General features: G+C 40.3%; 2 protein-coding genes across 4 annotated transcripts in view; one reads left to right on the forward strand and one right to left on the reverse strand.

The window, feature by feature from the left end:
* Positions 1 to 806: 806 nt before the first annotated feature.
* RTF2 (replication termination factor 2) overlaps positions 807 to 22,178 on the forward strand; it is a 33,338-nt gene continuing 11,966 nt past the window's right edge. Inside the window, exons 1-5 of one of the 3 annotated variants that reach the window (XM_075516907.1) lie at positions 807 to 957; positions 1,949 to 2,079; positions 2,189 to 2,240; positions 2,438 to 2,577; positions 6,954 to 7,032. In XM_075516907.1, the coding sequence (XP_075373022.1) occupies positions 889 to 957; positions 1,949 to 2,079; positions 2,189 to 2,240; positions 2,438 to 2,577; positions 6,954 to 7,032 (471 nt within the window). In that variant the 5' untranslated portion in view covers positions 807 to 888. Of the gene's footprint in view, positions 958 to 1,948; positions 2,080 to 2,146; positions 2,241 to 2,437; positions 2,578 to 6,953; positions 7,033 to 22,178 lie in introns of all 3 variants that reach the window. The other 2 variants (XM_075516908.1, XM_075516906.1) reach the window with 2 other exon arrangements.
* LOC142416834 (putative beta-1,3-galactosyl-O-glycosyl-glycoprotein beta-1,6-N-acetylglucosaminyltransferase 7) lies at positions 13,886 to 18,213 on the reverse strand. Its single transcript, XM_075516905.1, has 4 exons — positions 18,171 to 18,213; positions 15,696 to 16,727; positions 15,125 to 15,220; positions 13,886 to 14,339 (listed from the first exon to the last, which is right to left on the reverse strand). Exons 2-4 carry the CDS (start codon positions 16,669 to 16,671, stop codon positions 14,113 to 14,115), a joined length of 1,299 nt encoding a protein of 432 aa, XP_075373020.1. The 5' UTR covers positions 16,672 to 16,727; positions 18,171 to 18,213; the 3' UTR covers positions 13,886 to 14,112.

Below are 22,178 nucleotides of genomic sequence, written 5' to 3' on the forward strand. Positions count from 1 at the left end.
TTTTTCCTAATTAATTTATTTTAAAGTTTTTATCTGAAATTTCAAAGTCTGGCCTTTCTGGGCAATGTTGTACCTGTGTCTGTGCCCGTGCCCGGAAAGCGCGCAATTAGTTACAGCTAGTTCATGCTGCTCCGGTCCAACATGCGCTCCGGTTGTCTGTGGAAGAACCAGCTCCCTCAGCTCCCTCATCTTCCTCTGGTTTTTTTACTTGGCAGTCACCACGTTTTATACCGTTATTTAAACGTCGACCTTTGTAAATATTACTGTTTGCACAGTTAAATGCAGTAACTGCATTTCGCGTTGGCTTTGTATGCTTTGTATTAAACTCACTCCCGGAACGACCGAGTGTTTGTAACCTGCCGTCGCCCCCTCCTGCCGCACCAGCCCGGCGCAGGGCGAGCTGAGGGCGGGAAAGGCGAGAGGCGCCTCCTCAGCGGGGGGCGGCCCGCGGCCCAGCCCCCGCCAGCCCGCCCCTACTCGGGCACACCTGATTTGGCCATAAATCCCCCAGAGCGGGTGTCCTGTGGGGGTTTCCTCACAAAAGAAGGGGGAAACCTGCTCCGCCGGGGCGGGGCGGGGCGCGGGGCAGGCAGGGGAGAGGCGGCGGCTGCGCCGCCCCGCCGCCGGGCGGGGGCGCTGCGAACCCTCCTGTGCGCGGTGGCACGTTCCGCGCCCCTCCGGCAGCGGCCCGATGGACTCGCCTGCCCCGCCCCGCCCCGCCCCGCCCCGCCCCTCCCGGCTGTGCGCTGGTAGCCACGCCCCCAACCGGCTGGTTGCTATGGAACAGCGATGACGATCTCAGGGCACGCCGGAAGTACTTCCTTCCCCCGGAAGTATGTAGCCTGTGGGGGGAAGTGGACCCGGAAGCGTACCCTTGCGCGGAGCGAGATGGGGTGCGATGGCGGCACCATCCCCAAGCGGCACGAGCTGGTCAAGGGGCCCCGCAAAGTCGAGAAGGTTGGAGGGGCTGCGTAGGGGCGGCGGGGAGCGCGGCCGGCGGCTGTCGGGCGGGCTTTGTGAGCCGGGGCCTTGACCGTAGGCCCGCGGCCCGGCGGGAGAGAGGCCCCGCGGAGGCCTGCTTAGTCCTGCCCGTCCCGCAGCGAGCCGGGCATGGCAGTCCTGGTGCTGGCAGCGCGGAGGAGAGCGCCCTTCTGCGCGGCACTGGGCCGGCCTGCGGGTACCACCTCAGGGTGGCTGTATCTGTGGTGCTAGGGGCAGCTATAGGGGAGATCCCTCTGTCTTCTGGAGGGCTTTTTGGACGTTCTGCTGATCGCGTGGGGTTTAGGGGCCTCCTTCATCTAGGGGTGCGGTATCCGCTGGTAGCACTTTTGGTAGACTGTTTAATAGTGTGACCAGACCATCGGTGGTGTCGAATGCGGCCGTTTCTGCATTGCATCTGCTTGTGTTCTGAATGTTGCTTGGCCTCTCTTTTTAGGATGTTTTAGGGTAACGGATATACAGTGGCATCGCATGTGTGGATAGGTGGATGAAGATTGGGAAAAATCTCACAGCAAGTGGCAGAAAACTTAGGCAAATTATACTTGCTGATGTCAAATAAGTAAATAAAATCCATTTCTTCCCCTCACCTGGCTATCAGAGCAGCTGTGAACCTCAGTCTTTCTCTTATGGCCTAATGTGTCACACAATTCACGTTTTTAGACTGGAGCTTCAGGTAGCATCCTGAAATCCCCAGATTTGCTTTTTTTGTTCCTTACAGGGAGTGGAACTGGTAGTTAACCCAAGCAGGGATGAGATGCTCAAAACTGGTCATGAATTTTGCTAAAAGGTTTCGCTAAAGTCATTTTACGGAATAGCTTTGAGTGCAGAAAGTAGGTTTGGTAAGATACCTGGGGATTTGATTAATGCTTCAAGTACTACTTGATTTTATGTTTAAATAATTTGCAAATATAAAAGCTATTTTTAAATAATGAGTATGTTTTTTCTTCAGGTTGACAAAAATGCTGAACTGGTGGCAAGGTGGTACTACTGTGCTCTGAGTCAAGAGAAGTTATGTCGGCCAATTGTAGCCTGTGAGCTAGGCAGGTATGAATGTTTCCATAAAGACTGCTATGTTAAAAGGTACGAACTTATAAATAAAAGAATGTTATGAGAATTGAATATGACTACTAAAAATTTTGTCTTATAGGTTGTATAACAAAGATGCCATCATTGAATTTTTGTTGGACAAGTCAGCTGATAAAACTCCTATGGAAGCTGCATCACATATCAAGAGCATTAAGGTAAACAGGTTGTGTCTAATGTTAAAGAGTGCCATGAAAGTTAAAATATGCTACAAAACCTCAATTTGCTTCTGTTCTCACTATATACTAAAAGCGTTAAAAATAGCAAACCACAATGAAAAAAAAATCTTAGGGAATGTTATCATGGCTCAAAAATCATTAGTAAACAGCTTAAGGCTTGCATTTTTATTTTTCAGAATGTAACAGAACTAAACCTTGCAGATAATCCAGCTTGGAGTGGTGATAAAGAGAGTATAAAAGGTGACAAATATGATGACATCCAGTCTGCACGCTTTATATGCCCTGTGGTGGGATTGGAAATGAATGGAAGACACAGGTCAGTAAGTTTCTGGATTTTTTTTTTTTTTTAGAAGTGATTAGTATGCTAAACTGAATATAGAGCAGGTAAAAATGTTTGAATCGATAATGTTGCAACTCATGTACTTGCTCAAGCCTTTGTGGAGAATATTTGTCCTCCTTTCAGAAGGAGGGAGTTCAGGAGACTACTAAGTGTGCTTTCATTTCATGTTCAAGAGGAAAGATAAAAAGTTAACCCTTTCCTAAATGAATTTGTATGTATAATAAAGGAGCAGAGGGCAATGTTTGCAGAGAAAAAGTGACTGAAAGTTGTTTGGGGGCTAAACCATGGGAGATTGGTATGGGCAAGCAGAAGGAGGTCAGATGAGACCTCCCTTTGTGTCACATCAAGCAATTCTATCTCTCCCTCTGTTAGAATCATAGAATCATAGAATGGTTTGGGTTGGAAGGCACCTTGAAGATCAGCTAGTTCCAACCCCCCTGCCACGGGCAGGGACACCTTCAGCTAGACCAGGTTGCTCAAAGCCCCACCCAACCTGGCCTTGAACACTTCCAGGGATGGGGCATCCACAGCTTCTCTGGGCAGCCTGTTCCAGTGCCTCACCACCTCATAGTGAAGAGTTTCTTCCTTATATCTAATCTAAATCTACTCTCTTTCAGTTTAAAGCCATTGCCCCTTGCCCTATCACTACATGCCCTTGTGAAGAGTCCCTCTCCAGCTTTCTTGTAGGCCCCTTCAGGTGCTGGAAGGCTGCTATAAGGTCTCCCTGGAGCCTTCTCTTCTCCAGGCTGAACAACCCCAACTCTCTCAGCCTGTCTTCATAGGAGAGGTGCTCCAGCCCTCTGATCATCTTCACGGCCCTCCTCTGGACTCGCTCCAACAGGTCCATGTCCTTCTTATGTTGGGGTCCCCAGAGCTGGACGCAGTACTGCAGGTGGGGTCGCACGAGAGCGGAGTAGAGGGGCAGAATCACCTCCCTCAACCTGCTGGCCACGCTTTTGATGCGGCCCAGGATACGGCTGGCTTTCTGGGCTGCAAGTGCACATTGCTGGCTCATGTTGAGCTTCTCATTGACCAACACCCCCAAGTCCTTCTCCTCAGGGCTGCTCTGAATCCATCCTCTGCCCAGCCTGTATCTGTGCTTGGGATTGCCCTGACCCATGTGCAGGAGCTTGCACTTGGCCTTGTTGAACTTCATGAGGTTTGCACAGGCCCACTTCTCAAGCCTGTCAAGGTCCCTCTGGATGGCATCCCTTCCCTCCAGCGTGTTGACCGCACCACACGGCTTGGTGTTGTTGGCAAACTTGCCGAGGGTGCACTCGATCCCACTGTCTGTGTCACTGACAAAGATGTTAACCAGTGCTGGTCCCAATACCGACCCCTGAGGAACACCACTCGTCACTGGTTTCCACTTGGACATCACACCGTCAACCACAACTCTTTGAGTGCGACCATCCAGCCAATTCCTTATCTACCGAGTGGTCCATACATCAAATCCATGTCTCTCTAATGTAGAGACAAGGATGTCGCATGGGCCAGCGTCAAATGCTTTGCACAAGTCCAGGTAGATGATGTCAGTTGCTCTTTCCTTATCCACCAATGCTGTAATCCCATTGTAGGAGGCCCCCAGGTTTGTCGGGCACAATTTGCCCTTAGAGAAGCCATGCTGGCTGTCACCCATCACCTCCTTATTTTCCATGTGCCTTAGCATAGTTTCCAGGAGGATCTGCTCCATGATCTTGCCAGGCATAGAGGTGAGACTGACTGCCCTGTAGTTCCCCAGGTCTTCCTTTTTTCCCTTTTTAACAACGGGGGTTATGTTTCTCCTTTTCCAGTCAGTGGGAACTTACTGGGACTGCCATGACTTCTCAAATATGATGGATAGTGGCTTAGCAACTTCATCTGCCGGTTCCCTTAGGACCCGCAGATGTGTCTCATTGGGTCCCATGGACTTGTGCACCTTCAGGTTCCTTAGATGGTCTCAAACCTGATCTTCTCCTGCCTTTGCCTTTTGCGACTTGGGTGGTGTGAGTTGAGCACTCGCTGGTGAAGACTGAGGCAAAAATAGTCATTGAGTACCTCAGCCTTCTCCATATCCCAGGTAAACAGGTCTCCTGTTTCCTTCCAGGGAGGGCCCATGTTTTCCCTAGTCTTCCTTTTATCACCGACGTACCTATAGAAGCTTTTCTTGTGGCCCTTGACGTCCCTGGCCAGATTTAATTCTATCAAGGCTTTAGCTTTCCTAACCTGATCCCTAGCTGCTTGGACAATTCCTCTGTATTTCTCCCAGGCTACCTGTCCTTGCTTCCACTCTCTGTAGGCTTCCTTTTTGAGTTTTAGTTTGTCCAGGAGCTCCTTGTTCATCCATGCGGGTCTCCTGGTGTTTTTGCCTGACTTCCTCTTTGTTGGGATGCATCGCTCCTGAGCTTGGAGGAGGTGATCCTGGAATATTAACCAGATTTCTTGGGCCCCTCTTCCCTCCAGGACTTTATCCCATGGTACTCCACCAAGCAGATCCCTGAAGAGGCTAAAGTCTGCTTTCCTGAAGACCAGGGTAGTGAGCTTGCTGTACACCCTCCTCGGTGCCGTAAGGATCTTGAACTCCACCATTTCATGGTCACTGCAGCCAAGGCTGCCCTTGAGCTTCACATTCTCCACCAGCCCCTCCTTGGTGGTGAGGACAAGGTCCAGCATAGCACCTCTCCTCATTGGCTCCTCTGTCTCTTGGAGAAGGAAGTTATCATCAACACGTTCCCGGAACCTCCCAGATTGCCTGTGTCCTCTTGTGTTGTCCCTCCAACAGATATTAGGGTGGCTAAAGTCCCCCACAAGGACCAGGGCTTGTCAACGTGAGGCTGTTCCTGTCTGTCTATAGAGGGCCTCATCTGCTCAGTCTTCCTGAGTGGCCTGTAGCAGACCCCCCCCCTAATGTCACCTGTCCCTGGCCTCCCTTTAATCCTGACCCATAAGCTCTCGGTCAGCTCCTCATCCATCCCCAGGCAGAGTTCCATGCACTCCAGCTGGTCATTGACATAGAAGGTGACACCCCCTCCTCGTCTTCCCTGCCCATCCTTCCTAAACAGCCTGTATCCTTCCATTCCAACACTCCAGTCATAGGAGCTGTCCCACTGCATCTCCATGATGCCAATAAGATCATGGCCCCGCAGGCGTGCGCATGTCTCTAACTCCTCTTGTTTATTCCCTGTGCATTTGCATAGAGGTGTTTAAATTGGGCCCCCAATGAAGCCGACTTACTGGTTGGAGTGGATAGAATTCCTTTGTGCTGCTGTTCAGGTGCTCTCCTGCTGACCTGTGGTCCTTCTCCAGGTTCTGGGTATCTATTGCTGGCACTGGCATCAAACTGGTAGGAGTGGGATGGGTTGAGGTTCTCCTCCCCCAGCAACTTTAGTTTAAAGCCCTCTTCACCACCTTGGCAAGCCTATGAAGTTAGGATCAGAATAGCAATGGATTGTATGTCTATTCTAATCCTGCAATAGTATCTATTTTTTTTTTTATTGGGCTGAGGAAGGACATTTCCTTGCATCCTGGTTTGGGCAAATTGGCAATTTCTTTTTCCGTGCGTGTTAACGCTGATGAGTGAGAAGAGGCCGGGTTCATAGCTTTGATAGTTGCGAAGTATTTCTTCCTCCAGAGAGTGACTGGCTGGGAGACATTCAGGTGGAATTAAAGAGAGAACCTGGGAAGTAAACCCATTTTTACCAGAGCCACCTTAGTATTTTTTTAGTATTTAGTAGATTCAGTTGAGGGTGGTAGAGAGGGAAGGATTAACAGTAGCTCTCAGGAAAATGAGATCGCATGAACTGTGTGCGTAATTGCTTCACATAATCTTGCAAGAATCTTCCATATGGACAGGAGAGATGTGGGAGAACAGACCATGGTTAGGCTCGCTTGTCACAGCTTTGCTGGAGAACTTGAGTCAGAGTAAGTGAAATCACTAAGCTTGGTGGGAGGTAGAACTGTTCAAACAGTGTGACTTTGTAGTAAAACAGATTGTGGTGATGATTCCAGAGAAACCTGTTTAGACTTATAGCAAATGTACAAAAACATCTAAAGAGCATCTGTTTTGCTATGATCCCCTTGAGAGATTGTTATAAACCTATGCTGAATTATACCAAGAATGAATTAACAAAATACATGTTGTGATTTAATGTACCCAATATTTTCCGTTTGATTCTTACATTGTGCAAATTAATAAGTACCTAGTTAAGGTGCTGATACCTTGATTAGCTGCAAGACTGTGTAAAGAGAAAGTTAGCTGTGTCCTACTAGCCCACTGCAGTATTGTTTCTGTGTTAAATCAGCACTGCAGATATATCTTTTAGGCACAGGGTTTCTTAAAAACGATTGTATGTCTTGTCGTCTTTTCTTTGAAGGTTTTGCTTCTTGAGAAACTGTGGCTGTGTGTTCTCTGAACGTGCTCTCAAAGAAATTAAATCAGAAGTTTGTCACAAGGTGAGTTTTTCTTCAGCTTTAGTAGCAGTGGGGTCACATATGACCCCCCACAGATAGATATATAGATACAGTTATAACAGGTATAAGCATAGATATACAATTGCATTCACATCCACTATTGTAAAGTGTTTTTTTCATCTGAATATGCAAATTGAAATGGAACTTGTAAAAGTTCTGTCTTATGATGGCCTGAAGTAATTCTATATGGCCTTTTCTAATAAAAATGTGTTTCTAAGTAGTTGTAAAAAATCAATATTTTTGTTCTCATAGACAGTTTGGTTTTGCAACAACTACTTCAGAAATTTCATTTTTTTTCAAATGTTTGGTTAGAATTTCAGTTTAAAAAAGGGTGATTGGTTTGGTTTGGCGTGTTGGTTTTGGTTTGGGCTTTTTTCCTGAATGCATGTGGTTTGTGTTTATCAGTGTCCGCTCTATGTGTTTAAACTGATTACATTTTCAGGTTTTGTTTTGATCCCTGTATTTTTAAAGGACATTTGCTTTTGTCCTTTTTTTGGGCAATTCTTCATAGAATTTTCAGCAATTACATGGATTATTGTAGAAAATACTGTCTGCGTTTCATTTTACAGTGTTGGTTTGATCTCATAGGTTTCTTTGTAGCTAGGGGCAATGATAGAAGTTGCAAATACTCTCTCTTTTCCTATCATTATTTTTATTATCATGAGATTTGTGGTGATAGTTGCCACATTTAGGTAGAGTTATTTTTCAGCAAACACTCTGGTATTTGATAAAACATGCAGTATATTTGTATTAAAAAAGACCTGTGAAGGAAAAACTTTCTTGGTAAGTTGTTGCAGGTGATGTGGAATATTGTTAGTTAGGTTTAGCCTCATATTGCTGCATTCAGTGCTAATGTTGTTCTGTAGAATACTAGGTTAGTCCTAATGGCTCTGCTTTCCTGTTGGCAGATACTAATTTATTTTTAATGAGGATTTTTGTTTGCATCTAAATTTTTGTCGATAGCTGGATGTAACTTGATTATTAAATGCAGGAATGAGATGTTTTGTCCATGGTTTGGCCAGTCTGATAATCTTAACAAAAACTAAATAAATCCCACATTTTCTGGATTTTTTAATAATCAGTATTTATCATAGCCTCATATTTGCATGCAACTGTTTTCACATACATGTGTATTCTTCACAATATTTAGAAGGGTGCTTCTAGAAATAATGAAGTAGGTATAATATAATCTAGTCTGTCGTCTTTTCATTATTGGATTTTTGGTGCACAAAGACAATGGTAACCAGCTAGGAGAACATGTTTTAGTCTACGTTTCCTTTTATTAAGGTCAAAGAGTGATTTAGTAGATTTTGGATATATACTGATAATGTTCTCATTCTGTATTCAGAATCAAGAAGGGGACCAGAACTTTTCTAAATAGGATCATGGGGAACTGGTTGCCATGCTTTCTGGTAGCTAACAGTTTGTTTATATCCAAGGCGCTAATTAGCAGCATTCCCCCAGCACGTTCTGTCTTTATGCAGCAATGGGGCATAGAGTAAAATGAACCAGAACTGATGAAGAAGGAAAAAAAAAATGAAATGTTGTGTGTGGTACATATGCTAGAATTAGAAATTGTTTATTAACAAATAGAATCCTCTTCTGGTACATGTTCTTTCAAACTGCAAACATTTTCTGAAGTGCAGAATGTTTGAACATTGTGGATTCCCATACATACATTTCTACTGGTGCTAACTGCTGTATTTTAAGAATGACAATATGGTTTTTGAACCAAAATCCAACCTATGGGATCTATGTGGGCCACAGCATTTTCTTTCATGGCTTTGCCACCTTCTGTCTGCCAGTATGTGCCCAGATGCCCAGCCCTGTGTGCCCCTGCCACGTCTGTGTGTGCAGAGGCATTGTTATGTGACTTCGGAGAGTGACATGATGAGAGTAGTTCAAAAAGAATAATCCTGTGTTTGTGTGTTTACTGTCTGTATTCAGTTTTTCAGTCTTTCTTTTCAACTAGCAGAATCTGTGTTTTCATTTCATCCCAGGGGATGAGATTTATAGCATGGATGTAAACTGGAGAAGTATCAGTCTAGGAGCCGTGTGGCAGTTCTCTTCCCCACTACTGTGAAATTCAAGAAAGCTCTTTCAAAACAAGCTATTCTTGTGCATTAATTTCACCTATGAGCCTACAGAGCAGTATTGATAGTCTGCCAAACTGTAAACAGCAACAGCTTCCCAAAGGACTTTGTCAAACAGATGCTGTAATGATGCAGTAAAAACATTCACCGGAGAATACAGATATCCAGCAGCCCAAACAGTTCTGCAGTCCTCACTTTCATACTCATATACTTCAAACTAAATCATCTGAACTAGGTAATTAACATATATTTACATGCTACAAGATGCATATCGCAAAGTGTTGTGCTTCATGAAACTGTAGGAAATTACTTCGCTGTGCTCAGAGCAGAGGGTTGCTTCCTTTCCAGGCCTTCTGGCCTGGCTCACGGGAATGCTTACCACTTTGTGGGAAGTCCCACAGGCAGTTGTCTTGCTGCTCAGTTTTCTTCTCAGTTTTTTCTGTGGCAGCTTATACAAGAAATAGAGCAATCCATTTGCCCAGTGATATGCATATCGCAAAATAAGTGTTTAGGAAAAAAACTGAATGCATATGCAGATTTTGTCTAATTCAAGGAAATGGAAAACCCCAAGATGAAGAATTCAGCATTCCTTGGTTTATGTCGACAGTATTTGCTGTGGTACTAGATTTGAAAGGCCATATGGAGTCTAGGTATGGGGATGATGAAGCAGTCTTTCTATCAGAGTTCTCTTTAAAAAAAAACATATTTTGCCTCAGTAGAAACTTTACATGAAGAGCTGACAATATTAAATACATGTATTTATCTACTTTTACTGGAATTGTTAAAAAGACTGTATTGGTACTAGGGAAGGGCACAAGAATGTGAGAGGAAACTGTCATGGATAGAGGACTTTTAGTACAGCAACTGTAATTAATGTGTGGGGACTCTTTCTAAGTGACTTAGCTCCCTTGGAAGTAAACTTTTCTTTCTTGCTTCACATGTTAAGTAGCAGTATACTGAAAGATTCAAGTTAAAAAATAACATTAAAATGTGAAAACTCTAAGGCAAACAAACAGTCAGACACTGTAGCAGTGTTGAGAGAGAGAGAGATTGTCTCTTATTGCCTAAATTGTAAATGCTTTGAACTGTGTTGCCAAAATATAAAACTCCCTGGTCAAAGAATTTTTTGAAAGAGCAATGAGAATTTTTTAATGGTGGTTTATGTTGGAGAGTGAGCTGTTAGATGAAGTGCTTGGGACAAATTTTGAAGCTTCTAACTATTTAGACTGAAGAGTTGAAAAAGAGCTTTGTCTAACACAGAGCAACTTATGAATACAAATAAAACTTACAATACCTTTTTACACAGAAGTGTATCTTGTTTGAGCCATATTTTTGAGGTTTTGTACAGTAAGAAGAGAAAATTTAAACTATCAGTACTAAGTCACATGCTAAAATGTGCAGGATAGGACTTTGAATCAGCAGGAAGAGAAAAAACTTTGCTTCCAGATAAGAGTTTGGTGATCTGTGTTCTGCAGCAGAAGCCCTGAAGATCAGGAGTCTTCTGCTGCTTCCTGCTCTTCAGGAAGAATTGTGCGTGTCATGGAAATTGTCAGTTTAAAATTTGCACTTTTGAATAGGATGTTCTCACCTATTGTTGTGTTTAATTCTCCAACAGACTACTAAAATGGAAAGAACAAGCAAGACTGTTTCTACTCACTCTTCTTGTATTTGATGGGATCTTGTAGATTGTAAATTAGTGCTAATCTGTGGTGGTCTGTAGATTTTGGTGGGGCCCAAAGTGATTAAATGTTTTGGAACTTCTGTTCTAACTGGCTTCCTGATTCTTGCACGGGCAGTCTTTGGTGCCTACTTGTTTGCTATTTGTCTGCTATTTGACAAAAATTATGCTTTTAGAAATAATGGAATAAAAGAATTACCTAGCAGTGTATAGTGTCTATTTAAGCTCACTTTTGGCGGATTGAAAAAGGCACCATTACCAATTTTTGATGTTGACTCTCCTGTCTAAGAAGTTACTATTGGTGTAATAGCATGCTAGAGGTAGGTTGGAGATGGGATAGTGGTTATTGAATCTGGTGGAAGTCTTTCTGGGAGTTCAGGTAGTCACTCTGGAAGTTAAGGACAAGATTACATTTTAAAATGTAGCTTCTTATATCACTTTAAAATTTATTTTGGAATTATTTTCAGAGTCAACAGACTCTAATACACACTCGAAATGGTACCCTAACTATTAAAGTCTGTGCCATATAAAACACTTAGTCAAATGTTTAACTTAGCTATAGAGCTATTGAACATGTGCCTCAGGCTTTTTGAAACAGAAATTATGCATACATCTTTCAGATACAATGTGTGTGCAGTATGTTATACAGCAGTAGTGTTTCCTTGAACAAGGTCACACTGACACTATATGCTCCTAGATCAACAGTCACCAAAAGTTAGTAAACATTGGTTACTGAAATCTAAAAGTTGTGATTGATCTACTCATAACACGATAATGCATGCAGAACTTAATGAACGCTTTTTATGTATGTTAAATACTCTCAGCTTTCACAGTTTTATTACTTAATTTTCAACTGTTGTTAGAAGTAAAAAAATCTTTCAAGAATATAATGTGGTTATGGTCACTCAGAATAATGTGTAAAATACTGTTTCTTAATGATTGAGAAGGGGGTGGTTTAATTATGATTTTCTGGGGGTTTTATATACGTAAAATTTTGTTTAAAATACAAAATCCTTTAAGGAAGGAGGATCACGCTCCAATGGCTTTCCTGGATTGACATGGGTAAAGTCATATCTAAATTATATTTTAAGAGGGTTTTTTGTGCAGTTTTTTCCCCCAGTTTGGTTCAGTTTCTGCAAACCAAGCCCACGTTATATATCACCTTGCTATTGAATTTATCCTTTTCATTCAATTCAGAAGTGAGACACAACAATTGTTTTGTCTGATGGTGACGAAAGGTGAAAGCTCAATAATGGATTTGCTGTAACGACGTTAACAAGGAACGTTCCTTTCACGTTTTAAAAAACAACATGGAGTGGATAAATGCTGGCAGTGCCCTACAGTGGATTGGGTGTGGTCTGGAGATAAAGTAACTATGAATATTGCTATGGTTAATACATACCAGAGACCCATTAGCTTAGTAATAGTTTCAGAGGGACTCTACAAGCTCAGTGTGAATATGCTGCATAGTCTTTTTTTTTTCTTTCTTTCTTTCTTTTCTCCATAAAAAAGCATCTCCAGCAATATTTAGCCACCAGATAAGTCCTGGGTTATACATGAAACTAAGTACAGGCCTTTGGGTTGAGTTTGTACATTTTTGTAAATAAATAGAGACCAGATGGCCTTTCTTTAGGTTAAAGTTCATTTGAAAGAAATGTTTCCAAGAAACTCTTGTGGGAAAATAAGCAGTACAGTTCCAGGAACCTGGGAATAAGTTTGCAGTATGAAACTTTCATGTTCTATTGTTGGGTCATTCGTTGATTCATTTGATTTTTTTTGGAAAAATGTTTAATCTGTAAGTCAGTTTTCCTGTAAAGACTGAGTGATATTTTGGATGTGTACTGAAGCTTACATCTAAACTGCTCCTAGACGTTTATTTATAATTTGTAGTTTCTAATCAAGTGATCTTATAAGTAACGAGATGTTATTTTATTAGTTTGCATCAGAGTTCATGCAAAATAATTGGGAGTTTATTTGGATTTACTGGAATGAAACTTTCATCTGCATTCTTGCCAAAATACTTCTAAAGGAGGACAAACAGTTTGAAATGATTTCTCACAATTCGGGTTTCTCCTAGTCTCTTTCCGTCAGTAGCACCTAACTAAAGACCTTTGGAGACAGGGTGTAGAGGTTTAATCCCATGGAAGAGTTGTCATATTGTATAAAAGACCATCACCGATATCCTCTCTGTTTTCTTATATTCCCCCAATCTTTTTGGTTGCACAAGTGAGAGGATTAATTTAGGAGTCCTGAAGAGGAAAGAGCAACTCTTGCCTGGAAAAGGGCTTTATCCTTGTTCTTTCTTTTTTTTTTTTTTTTTTTATTACAGTTCCCTGTTTTTGCCTGTGTTCTGTGTCGAAAGCCACTTCCTTACTGTAGACCAGCGAGTGCTACATTTGGTCTGCAGAGGGTTTGGGAAACGAGATGCTTCTCCTGGTTGCTGCTAGGTGTTATCTCCAATTGCTGCAGACTGTTGCAAGGTTCAGGGAAGTTTTGTCTCCCTCAGTCAGGTACACTGGGATTGAAAGATGGCTTTTCCCTTGGTTTTCCTTTGTTCCCTGGCCTCAAATTTCCCATGTCTCCGTGCCCTAAACTCCTGCAGAGACTCAGAAACAGGGACTTAAAGGTAAACATGCATTGCAGGAGCCCTACTACTGTTACTGGCACACACACCCTTTTCATTAGGAGCAGAGCCTGAATAGTTTGAGAGTGATGTTGCCATGCTACACAATGAAATTAGAGATGCAGCTGGCCATGGAAAAAAAAAACACAAAACAAAAAAAACAGTGAAATGGACTGTGTCTGAAACTGGTTGTCACTTGCTTATCTACAAGCTCTGAAATTTTAGCCTGAACTTCATTATTCAAAATAATCTATTTCATAAGACATACAGTAGACATGACTTTCATTAACTTGTGCTCTTCATATTTTATCTTTGTTCAGTCATTGCTTCCATTTTACTATTTTCCTACTAGTTGGTCCTTTTTTTTTTGCTGCAGACATAAGGAATATGTATTTTTCCAATTACATAAATCACTTAAAGGATTATGAACTCCCCCCTTGTCTTCAGTAAGTTATAGATTTAGAAATGTCATTTTCTTTGAGAATTAACGCATTAGCAGTTGTTGCTCTTTATCTTACTGTAATAAATGAAAACTGTTTATTTCACTGGCAGACTGATAGTACAGTATTGTGCTTACCCTGAAGCTGTAATGCACAGAGTGAAGTCTATGGCTAAGAATGTTAATGGTTTCTGTCAGTATTTTGAACTTGTTTAGATGTTAGTTAAGCTCAAACATTCAGCTTCATGTTGAAGTAGTTCTCTTCCTGAAAACGCCAGTGATCTTCAATTGGGACTTCTGCCTGGTGCAGTACTTTAAGCCTGTAGCGTCTCTCTAGGCAGTCCATAACAAGTGGATATGTTGCAGGCTCAAATTTGTTGGCAAACAAATGAGGTGACTCAATAATCCACTGCAAATCCCCTAGTCCGTAGACACAAATGTCTCTGATGTAATGACCTGCAAGGACAAATTGAAGGTATCTGAAAGCAGCAGAAAACTGAACAGAATCATTTTTAAAAAAAAAAAGTTTCACTCTACAGTGTTACTGACAAAAATTACCTTTTGATTTCACATAGAGCATCATTGAAATATATCTGGAGGATAATGCTAGATTTTAAACATAAAGGCAAGGGTTTGGTTTTGTATTTTATACAAATGGATACATGTCACCTCCAGCTGCTTCATTGACATGTTGCTCTGCTTAATATTGTGTCTTATAGTTGGGCATACTGAAGTTCTGATCTCCTACTTCTATTTGGATACCTGTTTAATCATGCAGTACTTTACTGTGCTGAGTTTATACAGTTACATATTTTAAATTTTTTTTGGGGCATTCCTTCCATATGGTCAGCACTACTCTCCTTTTTTATTATTGTTCAAATTGAAGAGATTTAACCCAATGTTAATGAAAGTACCTGACAAACACGCTTGTCAAGTAAACCCCCTACTCTTCACTGAAAACTGATCAGTCAAGTTAATGCATTGGTAATTGGAGGTTGAAAGATCGGTTGTCCGTATGTGTATGCTGTGATGATCTTTGCAAGAATATATCAGGAGCTATTTAGATTGGATACAGTGGAGCAATTTAGTAGGATGGCTTGCTGTTTTATTTGATACTTCCAAAATAAAATATGTATGACCACTGTGGCGCATTTAATAGCCGGTTTAAAGCATAATACATAACTGGCAATGAATGCTAGTCAGTGAATCAGATTTGAGTTCATGATCAAAATTCACGTTACCTTTGCAGCCTTTGTGTATGGTTCCTTCTTGATCTTTCCATTTAATGGCTCGTATGTTTCCATCCCAGTCTGCATTGGGTGTAGCCCCTGGAGCATCTTTAAAAACGTAAGGTTCTTGTAAGATTTCTTTCTACTTACTACAGGGAAATTTTTCACTGCTGAAGACTTTTTAAATGTAGGCACATTACGTATTTATTTACAGATGTGTACATTATAAGAACAGACATCATTCTCAGTTTTATTGCTTTTCTTAATTCCTTGAGAGCATGAGCTTTTACGTAGCAAAAAAATTTACTTGTTTTTAATCAACATTTTTCTAGCCTTGTAGCTAATGGTCTGCACCATTAGTAGTACTTTTCTGGAGTCAAGCTTTGTTTCTCAGCCATCAGGAGATGTGGCTGTTTGAAAGAGCAGCAGCATCAAGGCTGAAGAAATTACCATATTTATGCAATGTAACTCAATTAAGTGGTGGAGTTAAGCTCTGAATTGGAGCTCACTAGCTCTCCGTGTCAGAGACCTTACAATGCTGTTGGTCCAGGGCTTATTCATAGTAGAAATAACATAGTCTTACCATTTAAACGATTCAGTGTGACCCAGTAGTGTTCATCCGGACTGTACGTGTCTCTTGACCATTCAAGCAAATCTTTTGCACGTGCATCAGTCAATGTAAACTCTACAAATTCTTTAGTGAGTATGTAATAGGCACTACCAAAATATATTGTCAAATTATATGGAGGTTTAGCTTTTATATTCTTTGTTGGATACACGTATGACATTCCAGAATGTACATATTCTCTGTAACTAACCTGTGTCCTGTATTTCATATGAAGTGGTTGAACTACCCCAGGAGTCATATTTTTACCATTCCATTTACTTTTGATGTATTGTATAATGTCTTTGTTTGTTTTAATGGGATAATCTTGACCACATAGATTAATAACGTAATTCCACTGAACTTTGGAATGAACTAGATCTCTCATGCAATTAATATCAGCTTGTAATCTTGAAAATCCTGCATAAACAACATTTTCTCTTTTTGAGGAAATAAAAATATTTTCAAAGCAATTAACGATGTTTTGCACAGCAGCTTTATAATCTTTTGGTGACTTTTCATCAACATGTATGCAGTAAATATTCTGAGGCATATAAATAGCTCTTAGCAGCTTTACAAACATTTCCAGCTCCTTGTGAATTGTGATAATGTATGCCAATGAGAAATTTCCTTCTTCATCTGACAGTGGTCTTGTGATAAAATGCAGAGTCTTCAAAACCGTGGAGCAATTGCACGAAGTCTGAATGCAGCTGAGTGGTTTAGGTTGGTAGGTATTCTGACAAAAGTTTCCAATTTTAAAGGCAGCAGTTTTCCCCACAAAAAGAGCTGAACAAAGTTCATCTGGGTAAAAACCACACTCTGCTATATTTGCATTAAATTTTTGTTCATTTGTCTCTTCAGAAAGTATATCCTTTAGGTAGATGAAAGTGTAGATGAACATACAGACAGCAATGCACACTAAAAATCCTGATTTTGTTGCATCGAGTGGGTTCATCTTCTATTTTCCAGATATTGTCTTCCCATCATAGTTCAATTAAGCGTTCAGATTATCTGAAAGGAAAAGTGAGATAAAGAGAGGGAGAGAACCTTTTTGACTTTTTTCCGTACATGACATTTATAAATGTTGAGATTACTCTCTTTCCAGTTACTAGGAGGGACTGTGTGTGTGCCCATGTGCATGCTCATGCTGCAGTGTACTCAGCCAGTGGAAATGGTACTTGCAGAGCCACAAAGCAGTCTTTCTAGGACAAATGAAATCATCCAAAGAACCCAAAATGGCTTTTTACACTTTATTACTTGAGTAAGGGGGGGACGGGACACAACACTAGTCCATCGAGTAGAAGTTTCTTCTACTTTGAGGCAATGTGTGTGCCAGTAGGTGAGTCCAGTGCCATAGGTTGGTCAAGGTCTAGCTTTGGAATAGGGAAGATGTGTGAGCACTGTGTGCTAAGGGAAAGCTGCTGCTGAGATTTCCTTAAAGCCTGGGAAACCTTAAGTTATGCCGGAGGACCAGAATTCAGTAAATTAAATCAGCAGAAAAATTATTAAATAAACAAAAGGAAGAGACAAAAATGTAATCCACAAAATAGACGGGGTTTTATCCTTATAAAGTCAGCAAATGTTTCTAACTCTTTGAGAGGTTTTTTTTTTTTTCCCCTCTGACATCTTTGTATTGGTGCTTTGGAAAACAGAACAAGCGACAACACTTCTTATTTTTAGCATATGTGCATATCCTGAGATAAGTAGACTACTGCCAGTATTAGCATTCAGAGATAACTGTGTAATTTACATCAGTATTGGCATAAGAGTTTTTCCATTGTGATTTTTTTTCTTATGTATACCTTGTTGAAAAGTCAAAAGAATGAGTGCAGCAGTCCTGAATCCCACAGCAATTACATGAAGTCTTTATCCTTGAAGCATTTGGTATAGAACTTCCTAGAGAATATTCCAGGGTTGGGGGAAGGGTCCCTCTACTGCTATTAAACTTAATAGTTAAATTAAGAATGATTTTATTTATTTTAAAGAGAGAGGATTTTCTCTTATTTTATTCAATGAATTTGTTTTTAACAAAATTTGTATTTCACCTGTAAATATTTCATGCTTTGCAGCTGTCAACATCACAACGTATTTGTTAATTACATAGGAACAGAGAATAAGCATACTTTTATAAAGGTAGTTTCTTTATAGCAATGCTATTGTGGTTAGAAGGCTCTATGTTTTCATTAGAAAGAAGTGGAAAATACTTGTTTAATGAAAACCCAGTATACATCTATCTTAAAAGCTTGAAAATAAAGAGGGCATTGTAGTTAAAGTAGAAATGAGGCATAGAATTTAAAAAGCATTAAAAATACAGAATTTGAACCAAGAGAATGGATACTCTATAATACCACAATTTTAAGATCTTATTAGGCTGTTGGGAAAGAATGTATTTATCTTACTGTCCTTACTGGTATGCACTGGATTTCATGCTGGAAGAATGCCTGTTCCACTTACCATTCCAGAAAGTGGAGTTGTATGTTAGGTGGAGGGTTCATCCATTTTGCTTCTATGTTCTGTCAGCAATGCTCTTCAGTCTGCATTGAATGCATAGGCCAAAGAAAAACATTAGGAAATCAGGTCCCAGAAGAATATTTTTTCTTCACAGCTCCTAAGGGATACATTTACTGGGTAAACAAGCATGATGTGAGCCTTTCATCCATTTGAACGAAAAGCTTCAGCAAATCAAATCCATGTATTGTGCGGAAAGGAGGAGAAAAGGAAGGGCACTGAAAGGTGAAAGCCAGGATTTTCACGGTAAAAATGAAATACAGCAGTGCTGTGGCCTGGTACCAGCTGACTACCAGAGCCGAGAATAGATTTGCATGAGGCCATTATGTACCCAATAGCAGAAGGTAGGGAGAAGGAGTCTCTGTTAGGGAAGCACTGGTTTTTGTGGACCTGGAGTTAGAAAAACTGTTTTGTTCTGAGTGAATAATTACAGGAGGAGTATTGAGGTTGCTCTGAATTAGTCCATGTGATGTGGTCTCTACAGTACATCACAGGGAAGGTTCATTCCGGATGTAAGAATTGCACTGAAGACACTGGGCAGTTACAGCAATATTTGGGACTTTATATCTGCGTACAATATAGAACATCCATACAGAATGAGTGCGCTCATCAGGTTTGGGGTTTTTGTTCTATTAAATACATCTTTGTGGGCAGGTTGCAAAGGATAGTTCACTAGGGAACCAAGCTATAACCTGTTTGTTTCATACACTTAAATTTTTATTACACTTCAAATAATAGCTTCCAGGGATGTTTCAGGTTGTTAGGTGTTTACTATGGATTTTTCCTATTGAACTGCATGGCATCTAGAAGCTATATTTTATATGGCAGCATAAAAGTACACAAACACCCCATTGTCAGGTAAGAAGAAACAATTCCTTCTCCAGTGTTAACATATTTCTGGGGAATGACTAAATGATGACGTCTTGCCTACAAGAACAGAATTTGACATCTTTCATCCTCAGGGTATATTATAGAATGAAAGCATTGGCTTTCTGCTAGTGTTTTACTAGATTTAGAGCTAGAATTGCAGCTGTTAGTCCCATTGTGTATGAAATTTGCCACTTAGAAGAATCCTCTAGCCCCTATGCTATGGTCTGCTCTCAAGGAGTATGCTACCGTATTTCCTCCTGCCCTTGAAGAGCAAGATATTGTACTGTTGAAAAGATCCACTGTCCAGGCATAACCTGGTCTATGCCTATCTTGCCTTTTAATTTTATTAAGCAAGAGTGCCATTATACGTATTTGTTATTATCAGAATCTCTCTGAAATTCAACCTTTTCTATGTTATGGATAGGTTTTCTAAATCTGGAGGATGAAATTGTCTTAATTTTTAAAAGTGCCGAGAGTAGTGTTTGACATTCTTCAAAAAACAACCTGTTTGTAGGGATTTTCAAGCACCTTTGTGGCTGCTTTTATGGATATTACTTAACAGAAAATTGTTGTTGCAAGCCTAAGCTCCTCCATCTCAATTAAAAAGGTGAACTCTAGAGCAAAGTGGAATTATGTTTATGCCTGAAAATAAGCCTGTGAAATATCTCAGTTCATCAAGACCCCATTAGCTATATACTTTGCTGTGCATTTCATAGTGACAAATCATCGTACAATTCATTGTTTCTTCCTACCGTAGGACTCTGGACTGCATCGTGGCACCTCTAAATATTTTGTTTTGTCTGTACTCTTTGTATTTGCTTAATATTAATGTTTAGGTAAAATTTAGTTTGTATGACTTCATAATTCAGTGAAGCAAAGGACTTAGGAATACTTCATCTTCTAATAAAATGTTTAAAAGGCATTAACTCCTTATTTCCAAATCTTTTTGTCTGCTTTTGTCTGAAAGGTGTTTATGCAGTCATTACTGTAGACATTTTATAAGCAAGTGAATACTCAGTCCTCTAAAAACTTAATGTTAAAATCGGCACTTTTAACTGCTTTTTACTTTGCTTTGCTTTTTCCTTAAGCCTGGGTAAGTCTGCGGAGTCTGCTTCTGTGTTGTGACACGCATCAAGTAAAAGAGAAAATTTATTCACCAAACCCAATTAATACTGCCTTTAGAAATTTTAAATCATTCTTAAAAATATTGCATCGGTATTTACTGATAAATATTTAACGGATTTATGGAGGTTTACCTGTTCATATTTGCTAATTTTTCTGTTTTCCCGTGGTTTTTTTTTTCTTGCGCAGTGTATTTGACCTCGTAACAATTTAAACCAAATACTGTGAAAGCTATTTAAACCATTAAGTTATAGGGCTGTAAAAAAAAAAAAATTAAGTTGCTTGCAACAGAGCATAACAAGTATTCATAAGTGTTGTGATTTTTTTGATACAAACACCACTAGTAGTAGTGACCTCCACCATACTGTACATCTCTGACAAAGTAAAAAAAAAAAAAAAAAAAAATTACCCTTATTGCAGATTTGAGTATTTTTAAAGTGAAATGATCTTTCTGAAGTGAAAATATTTGTCACTTTTCAAAAATTAAAACATGCTGTGTTTTAATAATGGAAAAGCAAAAACCTGAAGTCCTACAATCTAATTTATTCAGTCTTACCTTGTACAAAATTAGCCAGGAGACGGCAGCATAATAAAAATAAATAGAGGGTCCCATTGTCCTTCAGCAGAATTCAGACAGCGTTCTTCATTCTGTCGCTTGTGTAGAGATCTCGCGTGAGTGAAAGGGGTTAAACATTAACGTGAATGTTTTCATTTAAGACTTCATCTGGTTGCCCGCAATGCTTAGCAGATTTATTCTGCAGTAATGCTGTTTAGCTTCAGAAATGTCCTCTGCTTCACAATAATGAGAGAAAACTTGAGCTTCTCCACATTTCTGTTGCCACTCTTTCAGAGACAGCCTTTAAAGGACTGAAATCAGACTTTCAAATATGTAGAGTACATTGCTGGTGATTATAAATAGTATTGCTTTACCTCAGTGGCCTTAACCTCTGCACTGCTAACTGAGCATGCTGGATGATGAGAACTGGAAAGGAAACGAACCTTCTCCTCCTCCTCCTCCTCCTCCTCCTCCTCCTCCCGCCCCTGGTTCTTAACTGTTTGCCTGCTGAAACTTTCCAATTTGCAGCAAATAAGTATGGCAAAGAATTGCCTCTGGTCATTTCTAGTAGCCGGAAGCTTAAAAGATAATAAATGAAATATCTCCTTCCGAAAATGAATGTTTACTGTGTTACTACTTTTATAAAGGTTCTTGGGGTTTTTAATAAGTGAAAAGTTAACAGCTTAAATTTACTGGAATTAGGAAGCTTTGGGGTTCTAGAAACGAGTAAGAAGGCTGGTGTATTTTGCACACGTTCAGATAAGTAGCATATTGGTCAGCAATAAACTGAGAAAACCTCAAAGTAAATTAAGGCACAGCTGCAGGTATGGCAGATACAAGACTTTACACTGACTTTAAGGGAAGCTCTGTAAATAGAGGCTTCTGCTTGGACAGTATTTTTGTACTAGGGGCTACAACTTCTGAGTGAAAGTTCACATTCAGTGAATTAGTATGTAGGAGGCTTTCTACTCTTCCCAAGTTATCATTTACTCTTTGCCCTATCGTATGTCTGAGTAGGGTGGCAATGTCAAAAATTGTGTTCTCCAAATCTTACATTACTGAACTTCTAATGAATAAACCTCTGGAAGAGTATCTCTCTTAAAACACATTTTTAGTTAACTGTTACAAGAGACAGTAATCTTTAATACATGAACTTGAGTGGTTGGTAAATGAATGGTGATACGGTCCTTGGTTGAATAGATGTCTGTTCAATCTTCTCTCTAAATACTACCCTATTTAAAGAAGGACAGTCAGGTTGCGGTCATACATGTTCCATAATCTGGTGGGAATTGTTTTGGGAAAGTATTCATGTCTTTATGCATTTCCTAGTAATGGTCATATTTAGGAGGACTGCAGGAGTTAATTTATTGTTTATAATTTGGGAAAGAGGTTTCAGGTTTCTCATA

This window comes from Mycteria americana, chromosome 14 (assembly GCF_035582795.1).
Source record: "Mycteria americana isolate JAX WOST 10 ecotype Jacksonville Zoo and Gardens chromosome 14, USCA_MyAme_1.0, whole genome shotgun sequence".
NCBI classification, from domain to species: domain Eukaryota; kingdom Metazoa; phylum Chordata; class Aves; order Ciconiiformes; family Ciconiidae; genus Mycteria; species Mycteria americana.

Coding starts and splice junctions, on each gene's coding strand:
- LOC142416834 (XM_075516905.1), bottom strand. CDS start 16,671: ATGAACCCACTCGATGCAACAAAATCAGGATTTTTAGTGTGCATTGCT. Junction 15,221..15,695: donor CACACTGAATCGTTTAAATG/GTAAGACTATGT, acceptor ACGTTTTTAAAG/ATGCTCCAGGGGCTACACCC. Junction 14,340..15,124: donor CATACACAAAGGCTGCAAAG/GTAACGTGAATT, acceptor TTGTCCTTGCAG/GTCATTACATCAGAGACATT.